The 23,698-nt window shown below is 42.7% G+C and overlaps 2 protein-coding genes across 2 annotated transcripts in view; both read right to left on the bottom strand.

Annotated features, from left to right (window-relative positions):
• Tex43 (testis expressed 43) overlaps positions 1-6,267 on the bottom strand; it is a 7,179-nt gene extending 912 nt beyond the window's left edge. Inside the window, exons 1-2 of the mRNA XM_028777111.1 lie at positions 6,022-6,267; positions 2,594-2,702 (exon numbers count right to left, since the gene is read on the bottom strand). Coding sequence (XP_028632944.1) covers positions 2,594-2,702; positions 6,022-6,125 — 213 coding nt within the window. The 5' untranslated portion in view covers positions 6,126-6,267. The remainder of the gene's footprint in view (positions 1-2,593; positions 2,703-6,021) is intronic.
• A 650-nt stretch (positions 6,268-6,917) lies between these two features.
• Positions 6,918-21,453, bottom strand: Phax (phosphorylated adaptor for RNA export). Its single transcript, XM_028777178.1, has 5 exons — positions 21,203-21,453; positions 18,304-18,887; positions 14,783-14,903; positions 11,663-11,746; positions 6,918-7,517 (listed from the first exon to the last, which is right to left on the bottom strand). The coding sequence occupies exons 1-5, from the start codon at positions 21,296-21,298 to the stop codon at positions 7,248-7,250; spliced, it is 1,155 nt and encodes a 384-aa protein (XP_028633011.1). The 5' UTR covers positions 21,299-21,453; the 3' UTR covers positions 6,918-7,247.
• Positions 21,454-23,698: the final 2,245 nt, after the last annotated feature.

The following is a 23,698-nucleotide window of genomic DNA, read 5'->3' as shown; positions in this document are numbered from 1 at the left end:
TTCTCTCTCTCTCTCTCTCTCTCTCTCTCTCTCTCTCTCTCCCCCTCACCCCCTCTTTTCCTTCCCCCTTGATCATTCTCTCTGGATTTCACTGGGTAGGCTTTGCTGTTCTGGATCTATGAAGACCAGGCTGGCCTCGAACTCACAGAGATCCTCCTGCCTCTGCCTTCCAAGTGCTGAGATTAAATGTGTGTGCCACTATGTCTGACTTTTTTTTTCTTTTTAACTTCTGAATTGCATTTATGTAAGTGCATCAGCAATTAAGGAAAAGGAAAGAGAAGCTAGGGTGTATTAGCAGGTACTCCATGTGATCATGTTATTTCATTAATTCTCTTTTTATATGTCATGGTAACTCCTTAAGGTAGAACTCTGTACACAGAGTCACTGGCAATATTGTAAAAATTGTTCATAATACATTAGACTACATTGTAAAAGTGAAACATCCTAAAATCTGTAAAGATCCAGCTGAAGATGTCAGCTCAATGGTACAGTATGCTTAGTAATGCATAACGCCTGGAGGTCAATCTTCACAGCCAAACAAAAGCAAAACAAAGCAAAACCAAAATAAAACAAAAACAACAAAACACAAGGAAAAGAAAGAAGGGCTTACGATCTGAGTTCAGTCTCTGGGACTCGCATGGTGAATGAAGCAGTGCACCCACACGTGCACACACATTTACACATGAAATTAACGAAACATACTTTTTATAAAAGTCTGTGAGCTTTCTCTAATACACCCAGTTCACAGAGTTTGTATCTTCTATTTCTCATAGGTGAAGAGGGTAATTCAAGTACTGTGTCACCATGCAATGCTGTTTGTTAAGCCATCAAATTGTCTGAATAAAGCCCAATACTAAGACTGAAGAAAAACAAGCCATGGTAGTATATAGTGCCTTTAATCTCAGCACTAGGGAGGCAGAATTAGATGGTTCTCTGAGTTTGAGGCCAGCCTTGTTTATATGCAAGTTCCAGGACAGCCAGAGATATAAGTGAGACTCTGAGACTCACTCTGTCTCTCTCTGCCTTTCTCTGTGTCTCTGTCTCTCTCTGTCTCTCTGTCTCTCTCTCTCTCTCTCTCACACACACACACACACACATTAAATAAAATTGAAGAAAGTCTTAATAATAAGCATATTGACAGGCAGTGGTGGCAGACACCTTTAATTCTAGCACTTGGGAGGCAGAGGCAAGTATATCTCTGTGAGTATGAGACCAGCCTGGTCTACAAAGTGAGTTTTCCAGAACATCTAGGGTGATACAGAAAAACCCTGTCTCTGTCTCCAGAAAAAAAAAAAAAAACATATATATACTGGCATTTGCTGCCTGAGTTTTAATTTCTTTAGATTTTTGTTTTTCTAAAGTATTAGGTAAAAAACACACATTCCAGGGTAGCATTGTACATGAGCATTTTATAAAGATATAATAAGCCATGTTTTATAATCTATTTTATCCTATGTAAAAATAATTTGTAAGACTTCTGTCTTGCCAAAACATATTCTTTTTTTTTTTTTTTTTTTGGTTTTTCGAGACAGGGTTTCTCTGTATAGCCCTGGCTGTCCTGGAACTCACTCTGTAGACCAGGCTGGCCTCGAACTCAGAAATCCGCCTGCCTCTGCCTCCCAAGTGCTGGGATTAAAGGCGTGCGCCACCAACGCCCAGCTTGCCAAAACATATTCTTATTCAACATTAACTATTTATTCTATTGAAATTTGCAAATTATTTATACTATAATGCATTCTAACCTCATTAAAGAAACAACTTACTAGACAGGTGTGGTGGCTCATGCCTATAATCCTAGCACTGGGGAAGCTGAGGAAGGGGGATGGCCATAAGTTCAAAGCCAGCCAGGGCTATAAAGTGAGTTCTAGGACAATCTAGAATTGAGACGTAGAGAGAGAGAGAGAGAGAGAGAGAGAGAGAGAGAGAGAGGGAGAGAGAGAGAGGGAGAGAGAGAGAGAGGGAGAGAGAGAGAAGAAGGAGGAGGAGGAGAGGAAAGGAGAAGAAAGAGAAGAGGAAGAGGAGGAGGAAGAGGAAGGGAGGACAGGGAAGGGAGGGGAAGGGAAAAGAAGAGATGTATAATAACCAATCTGAATTTGGAAAATGTTTTCAAATCAGCTAGTAGCACTGAGTGGGCAAGTCTTATCTGTAGATCTAACCCAGCTGTTTTCATGGCTCTCTGATGAATATTTAACTGTAACTTTACTATTCATGACACCTACTCCTGCTGAGCCTCTAACACAGCAAGTGAGTCTGATATGACCTTTTCAAATGCTGTAGTGTATCCATTTTAAGTTTGTATTTGCGTTACTTTGGTTTACACGTATAAGTGAAAATACATAAAAATAGTTTCATATAGCTATATATGCCTTAGAGATTATACTAAATTATTTTTTATTATCATGTTTTAGTTTACGTAGTGTATATGCCTGCACATGTGGGCATGCATGTGTGTAGAGGACAACATGCAGAATTCAGACGTCTCCTTCCATCCTGTGAGTCACAGGTCAGACTCAAGCTGTCAGGCTTGGTGGAAAACATCTTTATCTCTATCTGTCGTAGGCAGGCTTTAACCTGAATATTTATGAGAAAATACCTTTAGATTCACATTTCTGAATTTCATGTTTTCTTTCCAAGGCATAACGTAACGTGTTGGGATCATCCCTTGCTTTAGTGAGAACCGAGGCAAGTGAATATCGTCACACCTGAAGATCAATTAGGAAAGGAGAAAGGAGATCTTGAGTTAATTTGTGTCCGTGTCACTCTAAAGAATGGACGCGGTTGTGTTCCTCAGATCCCGCAGCTGAGGGACAGTTGTGATACAGGTTCATCTAACAGTGAGCCAACTCTTTAAATCTCTCAGTAGCCAGCCATCTGGGTATGGTAGCTCAGGCCTGATTATCCCAACAGTCAGGAAGCAAGAGGATTGCTATGGAGACCATCCTAGTTTACTTATTGAGTACAGGGCCAGCTAGGGCCACAGTGAGACCCTTGCACGACACCAACCAACCCAAGTATCAGCAAGATCAAGTTAGGGCTGGGTATGGGTACTCCAACTACAAATGGACATACAACCCAGATTTTCATTTTTATTTGGTGTGTGTGAGAAGGTGCTTTTCAGAGACCGGAAATGGGCATTAGAGTCTCTGGAGCTGGAATTAGCAGCACTTGTGAGCTGCTCAATGTTGAGTGCCAGGAAGTAAACTCTGGAGCTCTGGAAGAACAGCAGGTACTCCTAACTACTGAGCCATCCCTCCAGCCCCTATAATCTAGTTTTAAGAATGAATATAGTAAACCATAAGTTGCTTCATACCTTTCAATTGTCCAATGGAGATATGAAGCCAAAGAAAAGAAAGAAAAGGATGCAGGGAAGACTGATTTGGATTCTTTATCCAGGCTCTATACTTAAGTCAGACTCACTATCCCTGCATAAACTTCTCTATGTAACATCAAGCTTTCTGTATAAAGGAGAAACCTGTTGTGGTCTGAATGAGAATGGCCTCATCGGTTCATATGATCATTTAAATACTTAGTCCCCAGTAGTGGAACTGTGTGGGAAGGATTAGAAGGCGTGGCCTTGTTGGAGGTGGTCTGTCACTGGGGGTGGGCTTTGAGGTTGAAAAAGCCTTCACTATCCACCTCAGTTAGCTCCTTCTGTCTGCCTTGTGCTTCTTTATGAGATATGACTTCTCAGTTCCAGGACTGTGCCTGCCAGCCTGCTGCTATGCTCCCCAAAATGGTCATGGGCTAGCCCTCTGGAACTAGAGCTTCTTATAAACTTTCTCTAAGTTGTTTTGGCCAGGGTGCCTCTTCCTAGCAATGGCAAAGTAACTAAGACAAAGCACAAAGTTACTGTACTCTTGTACGTAGGCCCCAGACTGCAGATCAAATCGACAACAAAAACCTCTGCCATCATGAAGAGTTCGAGGTACACACCTGCAGTCCCAGCTATGTGAGAGGCCAACAAAGAGAAATCACAAACTCCAAACCAGTGTGGAAAATTTAGGAGACAGTATCTCAAAGCAGGGGGAGGCAAGGTTGTAGGAGTCAGAGGGGATGAGGGCTCTAGAACATGGCCCACCAAGTCAGCTAAGCAGGACTCGCATGGGCTCAGAGAGACTGAAGCAGTAAGCACGGGGCCTGTATGGGTCTGTACCAGGTCCTCTGTGTATATGTTACAGCTGTCAGATAGTGTTTTTGTGGGACACTTCCACTAACAGTGGAAGTAGGTGTAGCTCTGATTTTTTTTGCCTGCTCTTTTCGGAAGAGGAAACAGAATGGGAATGGATCTGGGGGACAAGGGGAGGTGGGGAGGAGGGTCGGGAGGAGTGGAGGGAAGGCTAACTGTGTGGTTGGGATGTATTTCATCTGACAAAAACACATTTTCAATTAAAAAAAAAATCAGAGGCTGCTGCAGAGATGGCTGAGCAGTTAAGAGCTCTTGAGTGTTCTGTCACCATGAGGACAGGAGTTCAGTTTCCAGCACACCCACATTGTGCTGCTCACAACTGCCTATGGCTCCAATTTCCCCAAAATGTAACTAACACCCTCTCTTGGCCTCCAAGGATGGATGGATGGACGGAGGGACACACACACATACACACATCCATAAATTCATGCAAATACATATAAGCAATTTTTTTAAATTAAGAGAAATAACAATTTTAAGGGGCTGACAAGGGGTGCAGTTTAGGTGGTAGAGAACTTGCCTAACATGCATAAACTGGAGTCCCATCTCTAGCATTGCTTGGTGGTACACACCTGTATCCCTAGCACTGTAGACGAATAAGATAGAGTCCAAATCATTGTCAGCTGTATAGAGAGGTCAAGTCCAGCTTGGACTACTTGAGACCCTGTTGTGGAAGAGACGTGGAGGAGGCTGATGGTAGAGCACTGGCCTAACATGTGTGAGGTCCTGTTCCTTGTCTAATTCAACCCCACAAACCACCAGTCCAGACCCTGAGGTCTTTACTTATTGGCAGGCTTGAGTTGGGGGCTGTGCAGGAGGAAAAGCAAAACAGCTTCAGAATTCATGGAATGTGGCTCACCTGTTAGCACAGCCATGATGGGTGTGCCTCCTGAGGACTTCATGCCGTTGTGGTTTCGTTCTGCTGGTTGTCCTCATGGTCATCACATCCCTTCTAATCTATGAGTTGTATAAAACTCTAAGGGGGTTTCCAGCCCCTCACTGGGATTAAGAGCTATGCCATTGACATGGTATTAGTGATTGATCTTTTTCAAACATTGCTGCTGCAGCAGGTTAATGATTCCCCGCTATCCTTAGAATTTGGAGATGTAGATTGTTAATAAAGTTAGGTAAAGATGTTTTTATTAGTGGCCTTGATGTAGAATATCTTGGGGAACAATTTAGTTCAGAAAGGCACACTTTTGATAATTGAGGGATTTTTTTTGAGGGCAGGGAACCACAATGGCAGCCTTACTAGTACCAGCTGGGACATGTCTTTCTTGTTAAAGCTGGGCTGATGATCAAGGTGCTGATAAGTTTCTTCTATCTGTTTTTGCCCTCAGCCTCTCAATATCATTTAATAAAAAAAAATGTTAATGAGTAGGTATGCACCCTGAGGATTTAAAATAGAAATGACTTTTTCCTGTCAGTAAGAAAAACTGGCTGAAAAAAAAAATCTTGCTTATACTTTGTTGATCTATTAACTTATTTGGACATGAATTTATGTGGGTTCTTGAAAATAATTTTTTATCTGTAATACATAAAATGTTTATTCATGTAAAGGTATTAGGAACATACTATTTTTTTTTTTAAATAATCACTCACTAGAAGAAAAATAGAATGTAACCATATTGTAATTTTTATACTGCTAGATAGATTTTTGCTGGAATATATAAACAGTGGAAGAATAAAGTTGGAGCTTGTTGGGAGTGTTGCTTCATCCACCAAGTGTGTGTGCGCTACCTTACCCTTCTCACCGGCCCCAAAGAATAAAGATTGAAGATTCTCAGAGAAGTCTGCAGAGTCGTCAATCGCTGCCTCCCGCCCCTCCTGTTTACCTGACCTGTCGAGGCTGCTCTTCAACAGGTTTGGATGTGTTCTCTGCTGTTCGGTTGTTGTCGAGTTTGGGTAAGGCAGGACCAGCATCTTTTTCTGAAGCCATCACTGGCAGAAATGACAGAATTCTCAGCTAGAACCTCCCACAGTCAATTCTGATGAAACTGTTGCCATTGATGTAACAATCGTCTTTGCCACAGCAACCCTCAGGAGCATGAGGATGCAGGGTAGAGCTTTTTGCTGTGTGTGTGTACATCTCTTCATGAAAAACATTATGAATGGTTTAAAAATGAGAGTATGTGGAGACACTGTAAACTTGACAAAGGAAAAATACACTGAACCAGAGCCTGGGGATGTCGTTCAGTTGGCGGTACCTGCTTAGCATGACTGAACTGCAGGTTCTATCTTTAACACTGTACAAACCAAGTGTGGTCGTACATACCTGTAATCTCGGCACTTGGAAGAGGCAGGAGGACCAAATGTTTAAGGCCATCATTGGCTACATAGGCCAGCCTGATCTACATAGTGCATTCTAGGACAGCCAGAGTTACATATGGAGATCCCCCACGTCAAATAAATGTTAAGAAGCTTCAGTACAGACTTAAGTTTCTGTCTATAAAACTCAAAGGGCTCAGCAGGTAAAGCTGTTTGAAGCGCAGGGCCCTGAAACCAAGAAACCACTTCAAGGGTAGAGATATCTGACTCCACAAAGGCCCTTTACCGCCACATGCACAGCCTCCACACCTCCCGTCTCATGCACACTAATAACTTTAAAAACAATGCCACAAAGTAGTAGACACAGTGGCACAGGCTCATATCTCAGCACTGCCTAGGCCAAGGTGGGATGGGTCAGCCCATACCAAGACCCTGCCCATTGTTGAATGGAACAGATGAACAATTTATACATATTACAGACTATTTTAATGGAATGTGTTAAAACCAAAGCATAGTTCCCCACAAAGATGAATCAGAAAACCAAAGTGTCTTAATGGCATGAAACAGTGAGCTGGACAGAGCAGTCACAGCTCCACCTAGGCTAACAGTCAGCACATGCAGCAGAACGAGAAATGAACCCGTGCTGAACTTCCACGCTGCTGCCGACATACACGACTACTTCAAAGGACAGAAACAGCGCTCCTTTCTCCAGTTTCAGTGCACAGTAAAGCGACCTCAGTAGAAATGGTAACAACTTTTTTTTTTAAACAAAGGTTTATTCTTCGAAACGTGCTTAGAAGATGTCCAGGTCCTGAGGATGGTCCACCTCGATGGCTTCCTCGGCATCCAGCTTGGTCTCACCTGGTCCTTCCTGGGCTTCGTCAAGAGAGGCCAGGGCCTCGTTAGTGTCACTTGCAAATGTTTCTCGTGATGTGTCATCGTCCTCCTGGAAATTCAGACTTTTAATAGCTTGCTTCATTTTCTTCCCCAAAAGTTGTGTTCTTCTTTTTCTAGCAGCCTTTTTATTTTCATATTCCTTTTGGTTTTCAATGTAGAAAATGTCCTGAAATAAAAAGAACTTTGGGTAAGAAAAATAGCAAACAAGAAACCACCCCATATTATTTGTTACAAGTATCCTATGAGTCAGGCCTTCACAGGCCAGCCATCTACTTCTCACAAACAAATCCTAGTGACCTCATTACCAGAGCACAGTTCACCATGTAAGTGAAGGCTGCTGTATTCAAACACAGTTCACCGTGTAAGTGCAGGCTGCTGTATTCAAACACAGTTCACCGTGTAAGTGCAGGCTGCTGTATTCAAACACAGTTCACCGTGTAAGTGCAGGCTGCTGTATTCAAACAGTCTGCTATCAAGGAGGCCGTGCTCACTCTACAGTAACACATTGTACCACGTATCTATCTGCTTGCTACCACGGGAAAATCTTGTTTAGACTTTAAATAAACTATAACCAATCATACACACACACACCCACCCCAGAAAAATAAGAGTATAAAACTTGAAATGTCTTAACTATATATGTATGTACTAGGAAATTAAACCAAGTGACTATGTGCTTAAGAACACAGCACTTGCAAAATGTAATGATTCTAGCTCTTAAAAATATTATTGTAGGGACAGGAAAAATGGCAGTTAAGAGCATTTACTGTTTTTGTTTTTTTTTTTAAAGAGGACCTGGATTTAGTTTACAACACTAACACATAACACCTTTAACTCCAGTTTTAGGGGATCTCATACTCTCCTCTGACAGCACTGCACACACATGATACATATACATACATATATGCAAACACTCACATATATAAAATAAACATAAATATTGAAGAGCATAGTACCCACAACTTGTAGTTTATGGCTACCTCATCCAAAAGATCGACAATCAAAAATGTATTGTGAGGAGCAAAACCAATATAAATAAATATATACTTGTTAGAAGACAGTCTCATTACACTGCCATGACTAGCCTAGACCTCACTGTTTAGACCAGGCTACCTTCTGCCTCCCATTTGCTGGGATTATAGGTGTGTATCACTACAACCTGGTTTCAAAAGGAATGAAGCACCTCTATTCTATGTACAAACACATTTTAATTTATTAGGTTTCTTGATCTTAAGAAGAAAAGTTCTCACTAATAATGTCTGGCAAAGCAGTAAATGGTTATGAAGTTCCTTTCCCACCAAACACTGCAAGTCTTATCAAAACCAAACTGCGAGTGAGGCCTGGTGCACAGCTTTATCCCTAGCACTCATGGAGCAGAGGCAGATAGATTGCTGTGAGTTCTAGGCAAGCTAGGGTTGCACAGTGAGATGCTGTCTCAAAAACAAAAGCCAACAAACCCTTGCATTTTTTTCCAAACACAAACATGTGTTATGGTCTGACTGCCTCCACCCCCTAGCCCCAGCATAGCTGGGGCCATTTTGTTCCATGCCTGCCAGCTATTTCATACTGTTGCTGTAACACGCCTGCCAGCCCATGAAATAGAGAAATGACTTGGCTCAGGGCAAGGATATGCTGACCACAGACCCTGTTTCGTTCTATATGTTCTGAATGTTCTGTAAGAGGTTTGCTAATCTTAAGAACTTCCACAAGACTTTACGTAGGCCCATCAAATTAAAAGTCAAAATGAACTGTTATGTTTAATATATCTTGAGTCAAAGCTGACTGTCAGGCAGCTCTTCCTACACCTGCATATGAACACACTGTGGTTTTTTCCTTTATAAGCTGACAGAAAATGATATCTGTTGTCACAGTTCAGATAATTCTAAGCTATGTATGTCCCTGGTCTGACTAGTATTAGGGTGTGTGTTCAATAAACTATTCTTGCTTAACTGAGATCAGTGTTCATATGGCGATTCCTGAACCCCAACACACGCACCCTTATTTCTCTCCCTTTTTGAGACAGGATATTACTATGTAGCCCTAATGGCCTCAAATCTGCTTGCTGCTGGTCTCCTTTATATTTTCTACAACTTAATTATTAAACTACAAAGTTTCTCAATAAGAATAGACAATAAACAAAAAACAAAACCAAAAACAGCTCCTCCCCCCCAACCCCCAAACCCCCAATCAACCAAACAAAAAAACCCAAATGGGGAAAAATGAGAAAGAAAAAGGAAGGGAGGAAGGAAAGAAGGGAGGAAGGAAGGGAGGAAGAAAGGGAAGTAGAAGGAAAACAATCAGGCTTGTGAGGCAGCTCAGTGGGCAAAGGTACCTGCACCAATCCTGATGATCCAAGGGGCCAACATGTTGGAAAGAAACTCTTCCCATTATCTGTTCTCTACACAAATCAGAGGAGGTCCGAGTTCCTGGGGTTGGACTTGTATGTAACTGTAAGCTGCACGTGGTGCTGGGAACCAGCAAGTGCTTACTGCTGAGCTCTCTCTCCAGCGCCTGCCCAGACAGTTTCTATTACCGTAGTGCAAAATTCCCAAAAATTCAAAGATGGAGGATGGTGAAATCACTAATTTTAGAGTCAGAGTGTTTTAAGTGGCCTCAGGCAATGCTATTCCTCTATTGTTTATTTGTGTAACAGGGAAAACCTCCTCTCACACCCTGGAGTTCAAATAGTATCGGTGCTGGGCCCAGGGCCAGTGAATATTATTGTCTTCCTGTTTGTCTCTGGGAACCATTTGTCCAAGATTACTCAAAATATCTCTTAGGCCAGGCATGATACTGTAATACTACATCCAGGAAGTGGAGGCAACAGAATTTTAAATTTAAGGCTAGACATAACTGCAAAGAAAAGGGAACAGAACAGAGAGCAAGTGTCCTCTCCACCCCTCCACCAATATCATGTTATTTAATCCCTTACAACATTTCCCATTTCACTGCTAAACAGGCAGTGTGTGCGTGTGCGTGTTCGTATGTGTGTGTACATAACCCTGGAGGTCAGATATGGACATCAGATGTATTCCTTGATCCCTCTATCTTTCTGAGACAGGATCTCTCACTAAACCTAGCACTCAGGCTGGAATTACAAACAGTTGTGAGCTATCATGTGGGGGCTAGAACCTGGGCCCTTTGGAACAGCAGTCTGTGCTCTTAACTACTGAGCCATCTCTCTAGCCTTGAGACAGAGTCTATGTAGTCCTGGCTGGCCATAAACTCCAGAGATAAGCCTGCCTCTCCTTTGAGTGCTGGGATTAAAAGCATGCACCATCAAACCCAGTAGCAGGCATATTTATGTGAATGTTGGGGCTATGAACTCAGGCCCTCATGCGTTTGTGGCAGACACCTCACTAACTGAGGTACTTCCCCTGCTCTAAAGTCTCTTACTTTATAGATGAGAAAACTGTGGCTGAGATCAAGTCATATGCTCATGGTCAAGATAATCCCTTTCACGAAGTCAATCTAGTTTCTGAAAATAACACCCTGCTATCCAGTGTGCCCCGAGAGGATCATCATTTACCCACAGGAAGATTACAGTGGAGGAAAGAACATCAAGTACAATCTCTATCGCTCAACAACTGGGCCACCAAGGAGACACACAAACTGTATTCCTCCAAAGACCTAACTCCCATAAGGACTAAAAAGGGGGGAGCGAGAAATTTCAGATGTGCAATAAAAGAATGAAACTAATATTTCCTGTAGGAATCTCAAGAGCAGATAAAACAAAACAAAACAAAACAAAACAAAACACCCTATACTGCTAGAAGTGAAGCCTGCACTACAGTAGACAGGCCATAAGCAGCACTAACTAGACTAGTGGATTACTAAAAACAAACACAAGGAGACACAAAGCTAGGAGGGAGACATGTTAGGGAGATCTGGGAGTAGCTAGATGGGGAATATAACTAAAATACATTGTATGCATATGCCAAATTCTCAAAGAAAAAACTGTATTATAAAATATAAGTACAATAAAAAGTGCTTGTTGAAATAAGCAGAACTGAACACCAGGCAGTCTATTTCCAAACAAAACAGAAACAAATGTCAACTAAGAAAGTCACCACTAATGAATCTAAGTCAAAAATATATACTCATTTTATATTTTCATTTAGTGTTTAAAATTGAGCATTAATAAAATCTTTACTTAAGACGGCTCTCCTCCATCTTGTAAAATGGGATCTTTCTTGGAATGTGCGTGGCCATCTTCCTGCCTCTGCTTCTGGGTGTTGGGATTACAAATGTGGGCCCTAAATCTGGCTTTCTGATGTATCATACAGCCAAGGATGCAGTCATCATCATTACCTTAATCTGTTCTTCACTGATGCTGGGTGTGTTCTTCAGGAGATTCAGAAAAACTCCACCAGGTGTTCTTCTTCGGCTACCATTCTACAAAAACGAATAAAGAAGTAAACCAGACACTTCCACAGGCAAAGTGAGAATATTTCAAACGTATTCTTTGACAACTTCATCTGTGAAGACTGATTACTTATTATTTAACAGTGTTGAGAGAGAAGTCAGGCCCTTTGCCATGCTAGCCAAGTGCTCTCAGTCCCTGAGCTACAAGCCCAGCTCCCTGAGCACAGTCCTTACTGCTTTGACTTTTAAGGCCATTCAGACCTCTACCCTGACCACCTACTTACAGTTCTCTGAGCTTTTCCTTATATACCTTTCTTTGATCTATTTCTTTTTCCACAGTGTATATACTTTCTAACACACCTGAATTATATTTATTCTTTTTTAAACAAACAAACAAACAAACAAACAAACCAATTACATTTTTCAAGATAGGCGTGTACTCTGCAGCATAGGAGTGGAGGTCAGTGGACATCTGAGAAGTCACCTGATTGTTCATGAGAGTAGAACTAGGGATGATCTCAAAGGCCATTTTTGTCTTGTCTTTCCTTCTCTCCCTCCCTCCTTCCTTCCTTCGTTTTTCTTTTTTGAGACATGTCTTATTATGGACGTTGGTGAGTCTGAAACTTACTAGATAGGCCAGCTCAGTGATCCTTCTGTCTCTGTCTCTCAACTGCTGGGATTATAGACATGTGTCATCATGCCTAACTTTATAATTACTACAATAAACTGAGTTTTTCTTGTCTTCAACACCTCTCAGTACAAAGCGGGCACTCAATAATTGTTCAAAGAGGACATATCAAAGTGTCCTTGAATTTTGTTCATGTCAATATTCGGTAGAACAGTATTATTAACTCACAGGAATATATACTTTTCTTTTTTAAAAAGTTACATTACTAATAAACCTTTAACTTCATGTTCAAGTAAATGAAAATATAAACGTATGATTAATTTTATCTTGTTTTGTTGATGACTTCTATAATTTAAGTTTATGGGCTGTTTCCTCAGCCAATATTATCAATTCTTGTAAATTTTGGGTTGAAAAGATGTCAGCGGGCCGGGCGGTGGTGGCGCACGCCTTTAATCCCAGCACTTGGGAGGCAGAGGCAGGCGGATTTCTGAGTTCGAGAGTTCGAGGCTAGCCTGGTCTACAGAGTGAGTTCCAGGACAGCCAGGGCTACTCAGAGAAACCCTGTCTCGAAAAACCAAAAAAAAAAAAAGATGTCAGCAGTTAAGAGAACTCACCGACTGGTCTTCCAGAGGTCACAACCATCTGTAATGGGATCTGATGCCCTCTTTTGGTGTGTCTAAGAACAGCAACAGTGTACTTAAAATGTCAGTTTTAAGATTATGTGTGGTATGTGAGCAAGAGTACTTAAAATGTCAGTTTTAAGATTATGTGTGGTATGTGAGCAAGAGTACCCAGAGAGGCCAAGGGCATCTACTCCCCATGGGGCTGGAGTTAAAAGAGGCTGTAAGCCACCTGTACTGGTTGGTTTTGCTTCAACTTGACATAAGCTAAAGTTATCGGAGGAGCCTCAGTTGAGGAAATGCCTTGAGGTACATTGATAAATTGCTGTACATTTTCTCATTAGTGATCAACGAGAGAAGGCACAGCCCATTGTAGGCAGTGCCATCCCTGGTCTGGTGACCCTGGGTTCTATAAGAAAGCAGGAGGAACAAGTCAGTAAGCAGCATTCCTCTGTATCAGCTCCTGCCTCCAGGTTCCTGCCCTGTTTTAATTCCTGTTCAAACTTCCTTCACTGATAAACACTTCCTTCAGTGATAAATGTAAGCCAATTTGCCTTTGGTCATTGTGTTTCAAAACAGCAATAACTAGTACACCGTCCCACATGGGTACTGGGAATTAAATTTGGGCCCTCCCAAGAACACTATGAAACCTTAACCACTGGGCCCTTGCTAACCTCCAATGCTATCAATCTTGTAGGTTTCTTTTCTCTCTATTCCTACAGCATGTTATCTATGTTACTTGTGCTGTGCCTACTGGGTAACACACTACAAACCAAGAGTAGCAAGCAAAAGGAAGACACATTTCATCCTCACTTCCCAGTACAAGCTGAATGAATGAAATCTGTATCTAAGTGCTATCTAAGTACTGCTGCCCTCGGCCTTGCCAGAGAAGAAACAGTGAAATTTTCCCCACCACTCCCCCATTAGTGCTACCCCACTCTGGGGGCTTTTCAGGTATCTTTCTTTCCTACCCATTACCTTTGACTTTTAATTCACATGGGTATACTGTGTATCTACTGGCGATTTACTGACTTACTTTTGAGGCAGGGTTTTGCCCAGGCTGTCCTGAAATCCTCAGCAACGTTTTTGCCTTGGCTTTCCTGAATGCTGAGATTACAGGCACATCCCATCTCACTCAGCTCTGCTTAGGTTTTAATTGTTTCAGATTTATTTATTTATTTTTATGTATATGAGTATGCTGTCTTCATGTACACCAGAAGAGGGCATCTGATCTCAGATGGTTGTGAACCATGGGGTATTTGAACGAACTCAGGACCTCTGGAAGAGCAGCCAGTACTCTTAACCACTGAGCTATCTCTCCAGCCCCCTACTTGGGTTTTATAATTTAACAAGTGTTTTGTTTTCAAGACAAGGTCCTACTCTGTAAATCAGGCTGGCCTTGCACCAATGCCTTACGTGGACCACCTCATCTAATTCTAACAGCATAGGATTCATCTTTTTTATATGATGAGACGGAACACAAGGAACCAAATAATTTAGCTAAATCACAGTAAGTTGTGCTCCAAAACAAAACCCTTCAAACTTGAGTTTTCAATTACTTCCAGGCAACTGCCTTAAAACTAAACCTGTAAGAAGCATAATGACACAAGCCTGCAATTCCAGCACTGATGAGGTATTTCAAGTCTGTGGATAGCTGGAGCTATGTGCATAGTGAATGAACCCTGTCATCAAACGGGGACTGTGGGGTGGGGTGGGGTGGGAGTGGGGGGGGAATGGGGCACAGAGAGGCAAGTTCATTTTGCTTTTTAAAAAGCCAGCTGATAATACAAAAGCAGAAACAGTATAAAGCAGCCTTACCATTATGAAAAGACCACCATTTTGCTCAACTTCAGCTGTTTCCATCAGAAGTTCAATGGCCTTTTTGTTTCCAAGTATCCTCACTACTCGGGCTATTAGGTCCTTCTTGGGTTCCTGTAACCTGATGAGAATACAAAGCACATTTACTACCTGCTGAAATCTACTTTCATCTCCAGTGCTAACACCTGCTTCCCCAACTTCCACCCATCAACTGTGGAGTTGCTGCCATGGGAACAGCCTCATCTTCAGTCACACAGCAGGATATTAACCTCAAGTTTCACATTCACTCTAAAGTAAGGCTCTTCGTTTGCCTTACTGGATTATGGCAATTCTGAAAATAAATGAACATGCAAAGCAAGGTGAATAAATCCAACTCTAAATGTAAGGATGGTAAACTCCATGTACTTCTGACAAAACAAATAACACACACACAAAATATGTTTTCAGTTAGGCTTAACAATTAAACGGTCCAATATCTGAAAATGGTTTCCTAAAATAGTTCAATTTAATGGACCCACCTTATCTGTAAATGTCAATTCTTTCAAATGTTAAACACATATCATTTTCATTTCACTCTTTAGAGATTAAAAATACAGGGACCACCAAGCATGGTGCCTATTCCTTTAATTCTAGATCTCAGGAGGAAGAAGCAGGAAGGTTTCTGTGAGTTCAAGGCCAGCCTGCTCTACAGATCAAATTCTAAGACAGCCTAGGCTACATACATAGTGAAGCCCTGTCCTAAAAAAAACCAAAACCAGCAACAACAATAAAAAAATAACCAACAAACAAAAAACAAAACCACAAAATAAAACAAAATACAGGTAGCTTGGGTAACTCTTCTAATGGTGTCAGAGCGAGCCATGTCCCCAGAGATGAAGAAAAACAGTGCAGAGGCCTCTTTGTTTCCAATCAGACCCAGGGTTTCGGTTTCTCCTCACAGGAGGCAATGTAATACTGTGGAAAAACCATCAGACCAGGAAGAACAACCGACCAAGGGCTCAGCTTCAGACCTTTGCTGACACAAAGTCAACAACCCTGTGCAAGGCAGGTAACTACTGGCCCTAAGGTCCTTATCTCTAAGAAAGACTTTGGCTTCTAATTCTCTATTTCTTCTCAAAATACAAACTTCAAACTTCTATTTAACATTTTTTATGTTTAAGTGTATTGCCTGCATGTCTGTCTCATGTTGGATGCCCAGGAGGCCTGGAGGGCACCAGATCCCCTGCAACTAGACCTGAAACCCAGACCTGACCGTAACACTTTTAAGATTTTATAGCTGGGTGGTGATGGCGCATGCCTTTAATCTTTGCATCTGAGGGCCAACCTGGCCTACAGATCAGGTCTCAAGACAGACAGGGATACATAGAAGAAACCCTGACTCAAAAACCAACAAAAACAGAGAAAACAAAACAAACAGAAACAGAAAAAGATGTTTATTGTATGAGTGTTTTGTCTGCGTGTATGCAGTGCACCACTTGCAAGCAGTGGCCACAGAGCCCAAAAGGAGGGGCCTGGATTGCCTTGGGATGACTGTGGTTAGAGATGGCTCTGAGCTCCTGTGTGGGTGCTGAGAATAAAACATGGATTCTCTAAAAGAACAGCCAGTGCTCTTAACTAATGAACCATCTTCCAGACCCCAGCCATCTTGACTATTAAAAACAAAAACCAAAATAAACCAGTACTGGTGTTGCCTTGAAAATAAACACTTGTTTCCCTAATCCCAGTACTCACTTTCAAATATGTGACTAGTGACTTAGAGCTAATAAAACCTAATTAGAATCTGAACTTGTGAAAAATGGATGGATTGTCAATTTATACCATCCAAAAAAATTCTATTTACCCAAAATAAATGAAAATATATGATCAAGGACTTGCAAGCAAAGGTTCATTAATGGCATTTTTCATAATAAATAAACATAGATTGTCCATCCACTCTGGAGATACTCAAATCTACGCACATGCAATAAAACAGTCAGTATGGTGGTGCATACTTATCGATTCCAACCCTGGGAAGGCAGAAGCAGAAGGACCAGAGTTCAAGATCTACCTTGTTACATAGTACATTTGAAGCCAGCCTGGGATATGGGAAACCTTTCCAAAACCCCCAAATCACACAAAAAGCAACACTCCTCTCGAAAATGAAAGAAAGTAAGCAGGTGTACTGAGTGGCGTACACCTGTAATTCGGGCACCTGGGAAGCAGAGGCAAGCAGTTATCTAGTGAGCTTGAGGCCAGTTTGACCTACATATTTAGCTCAGTGGTTTGTTCAACAATGCAACAATGTACACATTGGATTCCAGGTACAAAGTGAGCCCATCTCAAAAAAGGAGGAGAGTAAGGATCAATTAGTTCCTGCTACAATGCAAGTTGATCTTACAAATGATGAAACTAGCCAGACATAGTGGTGCAGGCCTTTACTCCCTGCACTTGGGAAGCAGGGACTGGTGTATCTCTGAGTAAGTTCAAGGCTAGCCTAGTCTCAGAGCTACACAGAGAAACCCTATGTTGAGAAAAAAAAGAAATAAAAAAGAAATTGCATAAAAGCGTAAACTGCGTGGCTAATGTGTGTGGCGAACTTACAAGGACAGAAGTAACGTACACGTGTCTGGGAAGGAGACCAGGGATCCTAGCACTAAATGGATACGTGGGTGTGGACACTAAGGATTTTACTAGGTGATGGAGAGAAAAGGTTTGAAAAGTGACAGTTGCTTTAAAAAAAAAAAAGCAATGGTTGTAAAACTGGATAAATTTGCCTCCGTGTGGGGAGGACACCTGAAAAATGAACGGCTATCATGTTACTATAAATGAGTGATTATCATATAACATATCAGTCATTTTATTTTTCACCTTCGATTATAACATTAAAAAATTCCATCCATCTCTTTCTTTCTTTCTTTTTTTTGGTAGGGGGGCTGTGCCGTGACACAGACATGGAGGTCAGAAGACAGCTTGCAGTAATCAGTTCTCTATTTCCACGTGAGACCAGGGACCACCTTTTTTTTGAGACAGTATGTCATCTAGCCCAGGCTGGCATCAAACTCACTGTGTACTTGAGAATGAGCTTGAACTTCTGACCTCCCCGTCTCCCGTCTCCTTAGTGCTGGGATTATAGGCATGTAACACTATGCCCAGTCTATGGGTTACTAACGATGAACTCGGGGTCTCATACATGTTAGGCAAGCACTGTACCAAATGAGCTACATCTTCAGCTCAAAGTTTTCTTTAAAGAGACACAAATGCATTCAGAGTCAAATATGCTCCAGGTTAATTCCACTAAGGAAAAACAAACAAACCAACAAACCAAAACCCAAACCCTCACAAGTCAGATGTGGCACACATCTTTAGTCTCAGCTCTGGGAGACAGCGGCAGGTGGAGATCTGAAAGTTTGAGACCAGCCTTGCCTAGCAAGCTCCAGGAAATACAGAGAGACCCTGTCTCAACAAAACAAAACCCCAGAAAGGAATACATTTAATATCTATTTTATTTCCTATTAACATCAGATATATGCTCCAGTGCTCACCTGAAGGCAATCTCATCAGCCACTTTCTCTGGAGAATCCTCCTCTGTGATCTCATAGCGGCCTTTGTAATTCATTTCTACTCTATTACCCAGTCTGTCTCTGACAGGCCGCTTCCGTTTGAGATGGCCTTGCCCGTTCTCCTCCTTTGACCCTGGTTTTTTGTCACCATGCATATATTCATCTAGATCTTTGTCTAATTCTTTTGTATACTCTTGAGATTCCTTCTTAGCAAGTTTCTTAGCAAGCAAGTAATTATAGGTCTCAGACTGCCTGCTTCTGTCAAGGGTGCCTTCCATTCCCAAGATGCCAAGTTCGGTAGCCACTGCATCCTGATTCTGTTCCTGTAGCACAGCACCCCAGATGTTGTTCACCTTCTTTCCACCGTTGAGAGCTGGTTTCTGACCGCTCTGTCCAAATGGGAACGGCTCTGGCTTGGGAGGAGTGTTATGACATTTCTGTCGTTTACGTTTCCAAAGAGAGCAATCGTCGTCGGAGTCGAGACTCTCCTCACTGGAGTCCACAGGTTTAACAGTCCGATAATGTGAAACTGGTGCGCACGCAGCACTGCCCCCACCTACGACTTTCTGCAAGTCAAAGACATGACAGTCAGTTCCACAGAACATTAATTTCCACCTCCCACCGACTATTTTCACAATGACTTAGGTATCGTACATGTCAGTGATCCCAGTGATCCAGAGCCTAGGGCAGGAGGATCAGGACAACTTAAGTCACACAGTGGCTTCAGGCCCTCGCCTAAGCTGCACAGCAAGACCTTGTTAAGGAGAAAAGAGGAGGAGGGAGAATGATTCAACTGGAGCATCCAAAACAATCACGCTCCAAAGACAGCTAACTTAAAATTAACTTGGTTTTGAAAGAGCTTCTAAAAACTCACTAAAACTTTTACTTCTCATCTTCAAAGACAAGGATGTGTGAGAATGACATACACAGTAACTATGACTGGCAGTTAAGACAAACTCTGTTGGGGCTGGAGAGATGGCTCAGCAGTTAAGAGCATTGACTGCTCTTCCAGAGGTTCAATTCCTAGCAACTACATGGTGGCTCACAACCATCTGTAATGGGATCTGACAACCTCTTTTGGTGAGTCCGAAGACAGCAACGTACTTACAAACATAAATACTAAAAACAAAACAAAACTCTGTTATCTTTCTCTCCAAAAACATTATTTTCTAGTTGGATATATCAACTTCTTTTATATGGTTTTGTGGCTACTCCTTTAAGATGGTGTAGCAGGGTTTGATGAACACATCCTTAAATCTCAGCACTCTAGGGAAACAGAGTTATCTCTAACTCTGTGAGTTCAAGACCAGCCATAGCTACATAGTTCTTGGGTCAGCCAAGGATATATACTGTATAACCCTCGCCTGTCCCTATTACAATAAATAAATATCAAATCAAATCTGATGTTATGTTCCTATTTGGAAGAATCCCAGACATATTAATTTTAACTGCTGGATTCAAGATGTAGTAGTGCACACTTGTAACCAGAGCTCAGGAGGCTGAAGCAGGAGGATCTTGGTTTTGAGGACATTGTAGGCAATGAAGAGTCCTCCCCTTAAACCAACCAACCAACCAACCAACCAACCAACCAACCCTGAAAATTCAGATTTCACAGCATTATGTTAACCAAATTATTAATGTAAAAAAAAATTTAAGAGACTTAAAAATAAGAAGGCAGTATTAATTTTCTATGACATCTACATGTGAAGGTAATCGCTTAAAAAATTGCCACATAGTAACTACTCACATTTATGGGGTATAATATGACGCTTCAATACATGTATATATTTCATAATGATCAAACCAGGACTGTTAGAATAGCCATCATTTTAAACATTTATCATTTCTTTATGGTAAAGAGTCAAAATCCTCTTATTTGCAGGGAATACAGATGTGCACTACACATGGCCTCTGGGTACTGGGGATTGAATTCAGGGCCTCTGCATGCTAGCCAAGCACTCTACCCACTGAGCTACACCCCTTGCCTTCTTGAAGCTATTTTGAAATACTATTTTTAACAAGTATGCAATAAAGCACCTGAACTTATTTCTTCTAACTCTAGCTTTGTCCTCAATCTTTGCTTTTTATACTAAACATGTAACTAAGCATTTGTTGAATTCCTCCAGTAATAATTGCTAACACTGGCCAGACCTTACAGTGTGCACTGAGTATTGTGTATGCATCATATCGTTTATAGCCCTTAGTGATGTGCCATACCAGCTCCATCAGAACACCAAAACATGGCAGTTAAATAGTTTTGTCGACCCCGACAGTGCCTAGATTTAAGTGCTGGTGGACTTGCAGGAAAGCCTTCTGAAGAAGTAATAGGAATCTCAACAAAGTCTCACACAATTAGGAAGCTGCCTAGAGTCACCGTGCTGCACGTCTGTGATCTCCCAACACTTGTGGAGAATGAAAGGCAGGACCACAGCTCAAGTGCCAGGGCAGCCTGGGTTACACAGCGAGATGCCGTCTACAACCCTGGACAGCAGAAACAATGCCTGGTGCCTCCATGCTGCACGTGAAAGCTGATTAAGCTCGAAGGTGGGTGGGGGAGGCACCAAAGACCCGGCCCCGAGGATGCCGAGAGCTCCTTATTCACTAAGGCAAAAATGCGCAGTTTCATGTCTCCGTCCCTAATTTCTACGTTTGGACAAAAAAAAAATCTGTCTCCCGGGGCCGCAGTGCAGGAGCGGGGTTAGTTTGAACAAGTAAAAGGCGCCAGAGAGGGATGCTCTCCTGTTCCGGGATGCCGTGAGGCTGTCCGCCGAGCCGAGTTGCCGGCGAGGCCTCAGTGCAACCGGAGGCCGCTCGCGCCTCTCAGTCCCGGCCGCGCTCCCCCGGCGCCCATCCCCAGTCTCCCGCGCGCCCCCTCGCTCACCGCCATTTGCAGAGGCCTGTCGCTAGGTACGACTGTCATGTCGGAATCCGAGTCGGAAAGTTGCCCCTCTTCCATGTCACCAGCTTCCAGCGCCATCTTCCGCGGCGCGCAGGGTCAGGAGAGCGCTTCCGGCGGGCGGAGGGAAGGCCTTAGGGCGGTGCTCCGGCGCCCCCGTGCGGGCGGGCCCGCGGCGCCTCTGCAGGCCCGGGCGAGCGTCACTATCACAAAACTCACCGCTGGGAGGCGAGTTCGACGCACCCTAGCAGTTTCCCCAAGGAAGGTAAGGCCGCGCTCCGGGTTCCGCTCTGACCTCCCGCCTCTCACCCGGATGCTCCGGACAGGCCTTCCGGCTGCTTTTTTTTGTTTTGTTTTTGTTTTTTTTTCTGCTTCCACCTTCGCCCTCCGCCAAGCTGGGCTCTCTCCGATGACGCTCCTGACTGTGCTTTATGGTCACTGGCCCGCTTGTGTTCTTGGGCTACGTTTGCTGCAGCCGCTTTTTCTGAGACACCCTTAGGCTAAAGTAAGCCCTTATTCCAGAGATATTAAAATGGCTCATCTTGCCTCTGGGTACTTGGTTAATCACGATTAAAATATTATTAAAGTGCTGTTAATTACAGACCTTTATTGTAAGCATTCCTTTTAATGTTTTTCGTTTTGTTTTTTCCTTTAACCTAAGCTGGTGGAGGCCAGGGCAATTTGACCCTCTATTTTGCAAGAAATAAATCATGTTGCATACTGCCATGCCTCTACACCATGAGCTTTGACCCTCTCAAACCTCTTCTATTAAATGCATGCATGCATGTATTCATCATACATACATACATACATACATACATACATCGTGTTCCATTTTCAGTTTGAGATGGTTTAGCACTCAATTACAGGTCAACAGCTACCCACTACCACCACCCTCCCCATCCACTCTTGTTTTCCCTTAGCTGGCCTCTGGTGCCTGCCTTTCTAAGGCTATCTCAGTTTATCCTAGGGTTGAAAAGTTACAGGCACTCTGCCATGTGACTGAGCTCATGATCGGAAAAGGAGGGAATCCTAAGACCCAGGGTATACAATAGATAAGGCTTTGTGTTCTGAACCTTGATTGGGGATTTGGGGAGGGTGAGAACAAAGGTTGTGTAGTTCTTTGGAGTACCAGCCTACAGGTGACCCAGCCCAAGGGTCAGTCAATGGGATCTGCAAGAGAGAGTGGGGATAGAGGGGCAAGAAACACGAAGAATGGAGACAAGACAGGGTGTCTGATCAAGTCTCGTTTATTCAAAGGCAATTGTGGGTATATAAGCACAAGCAGGGGAGTGCAGCCGGAGATACTTTACCATGTGTGCCTTGCAGCTGGGGACATTAAACAACAAATCCAGGATATGTCTGAGAAAAACAAGAAATTTATCAGAGTGTGCTCAGCTGTTGGGGGCTGCTTGCAAAAACATCATGCTAGAAAAACAAGTCTTTTGTCAGGGTTGAAAAGTATCAACCTGCAAATATATGGCCCGAGATGGCTGCAAAGATGATAGCTGCTTTCTGCTAGGAGTTGGCTCCCAACATACAGGAAAAGGGCAGGACATTTTTGCAATTAGGGCTTTAAAAAAAAAAAATCACTGTTTAATGCCAAACTGGTATGCCAGTCATTATAGTAGGCTGACATCAGTGTCTACAGAATTGTAAAATAAAACCTTTGCAACTTTTCCTAGTCTCTTGAATTTGTGATTACTAAGTGAGGGTCTTGTTTCTTACAAAATTGACAGGTCTTAGTCCTTCCCCTGGTGACCCAAGTAAAGGACCTTCAGCTAAGCAACTGAACAGACTATCTTCATGCCAGCCCAGCAGTTTAAAACATTCCACAGACACACAGCCACATGATGGGGTGCCCTAAGGAGTGTTCAAGCTCGTGTTGCCGAGTGAGAAGCCTTTCTCACAGGCTTCAGAAGGGTCTGTGACCTGTGGCTGATAAGGAGTCCATAGTACACTTGTAATCAAGCAGTCTCTGAGTCCCCAGCAGCAAGGGCTGGTGGTGGGGGAAAGTGAATGGGTTTGTATTGTGAGGAGGGAATGTGTGGCTCGGATAGATACTCAGAACCATGCTTTCTCTGAGTCGGTCCCCGACATAACTGCAGTCATGGCTCTGTCTACCTCTTGTTGCTCTTACCACACCTCACATCCAGCTCTCTCTCTCATGCACTGGGGATCCTGGAAATCACTGAGACCTTATTTATTATTGTCCCTTATGGATGTTATTTCAACATGATTTGTTCAAAATATTTTCCTTGTCTCACTGAATAGCTGTTTGTTAAAATCACACATACTTTCCATGTAGAAGGTCCTGAGTGTGTCTCTCTCTACACACACACACACACACACACACACACACACACACAGAGAGAGAGACAGAGACAGAGAGAGAGGCAGAGAGAGAGAGAGAGAGACAGAGAGACAGAGAGAGAGGCAGAGAGAGAGAGAGAGAGAGAGAGAGAGAGAGAGAGAGAGAGA

Source organism: Grammomys surdaster, unplaced genomic scaffold (genome assembly GCF_004785775.1).
Source record: "Grammomys surdaster isolate TR1022 unplaced genomic scaffold, NIH_TR_1.0 278, whole genome shotgun sequence".
In the NCBI taxonomy this organism is placed as follows: domain Eukaryota; kingdom Metazoa; phylum Chordata; class Mammalia; order Rodentia; family Muridae; genus Grammomys; species Grammomys surdaster.
This window is presented reverse-complemented; position numbering and strand designations above follow the sequence as displayed.

Bases quoted from the DNA above. Each gene is read 5' to 3' on its own strand.
- Phax (XM_028777178.1), bottom strand. From the start codon at position 21,298: ATGGCGCTGGAAGCTGGTGACATGGAAGAGGGGCAACTTTCCGACTCG. The intron at 18,888-21,202 runs GTGAGCGAGGGG...TTTGACTTGCAG, and splicing joins ACAGGCCTCTGCAAATGGCG to AAAGTCGTAGGTGGGGGCAG. The intron at 7,518-11,662 runs GTAATGATGATG...TTTTTATTTCAG, and splicing joins TCAGTGAAGAACAGATTAAG to GACATTTTCTACATTGAAAA.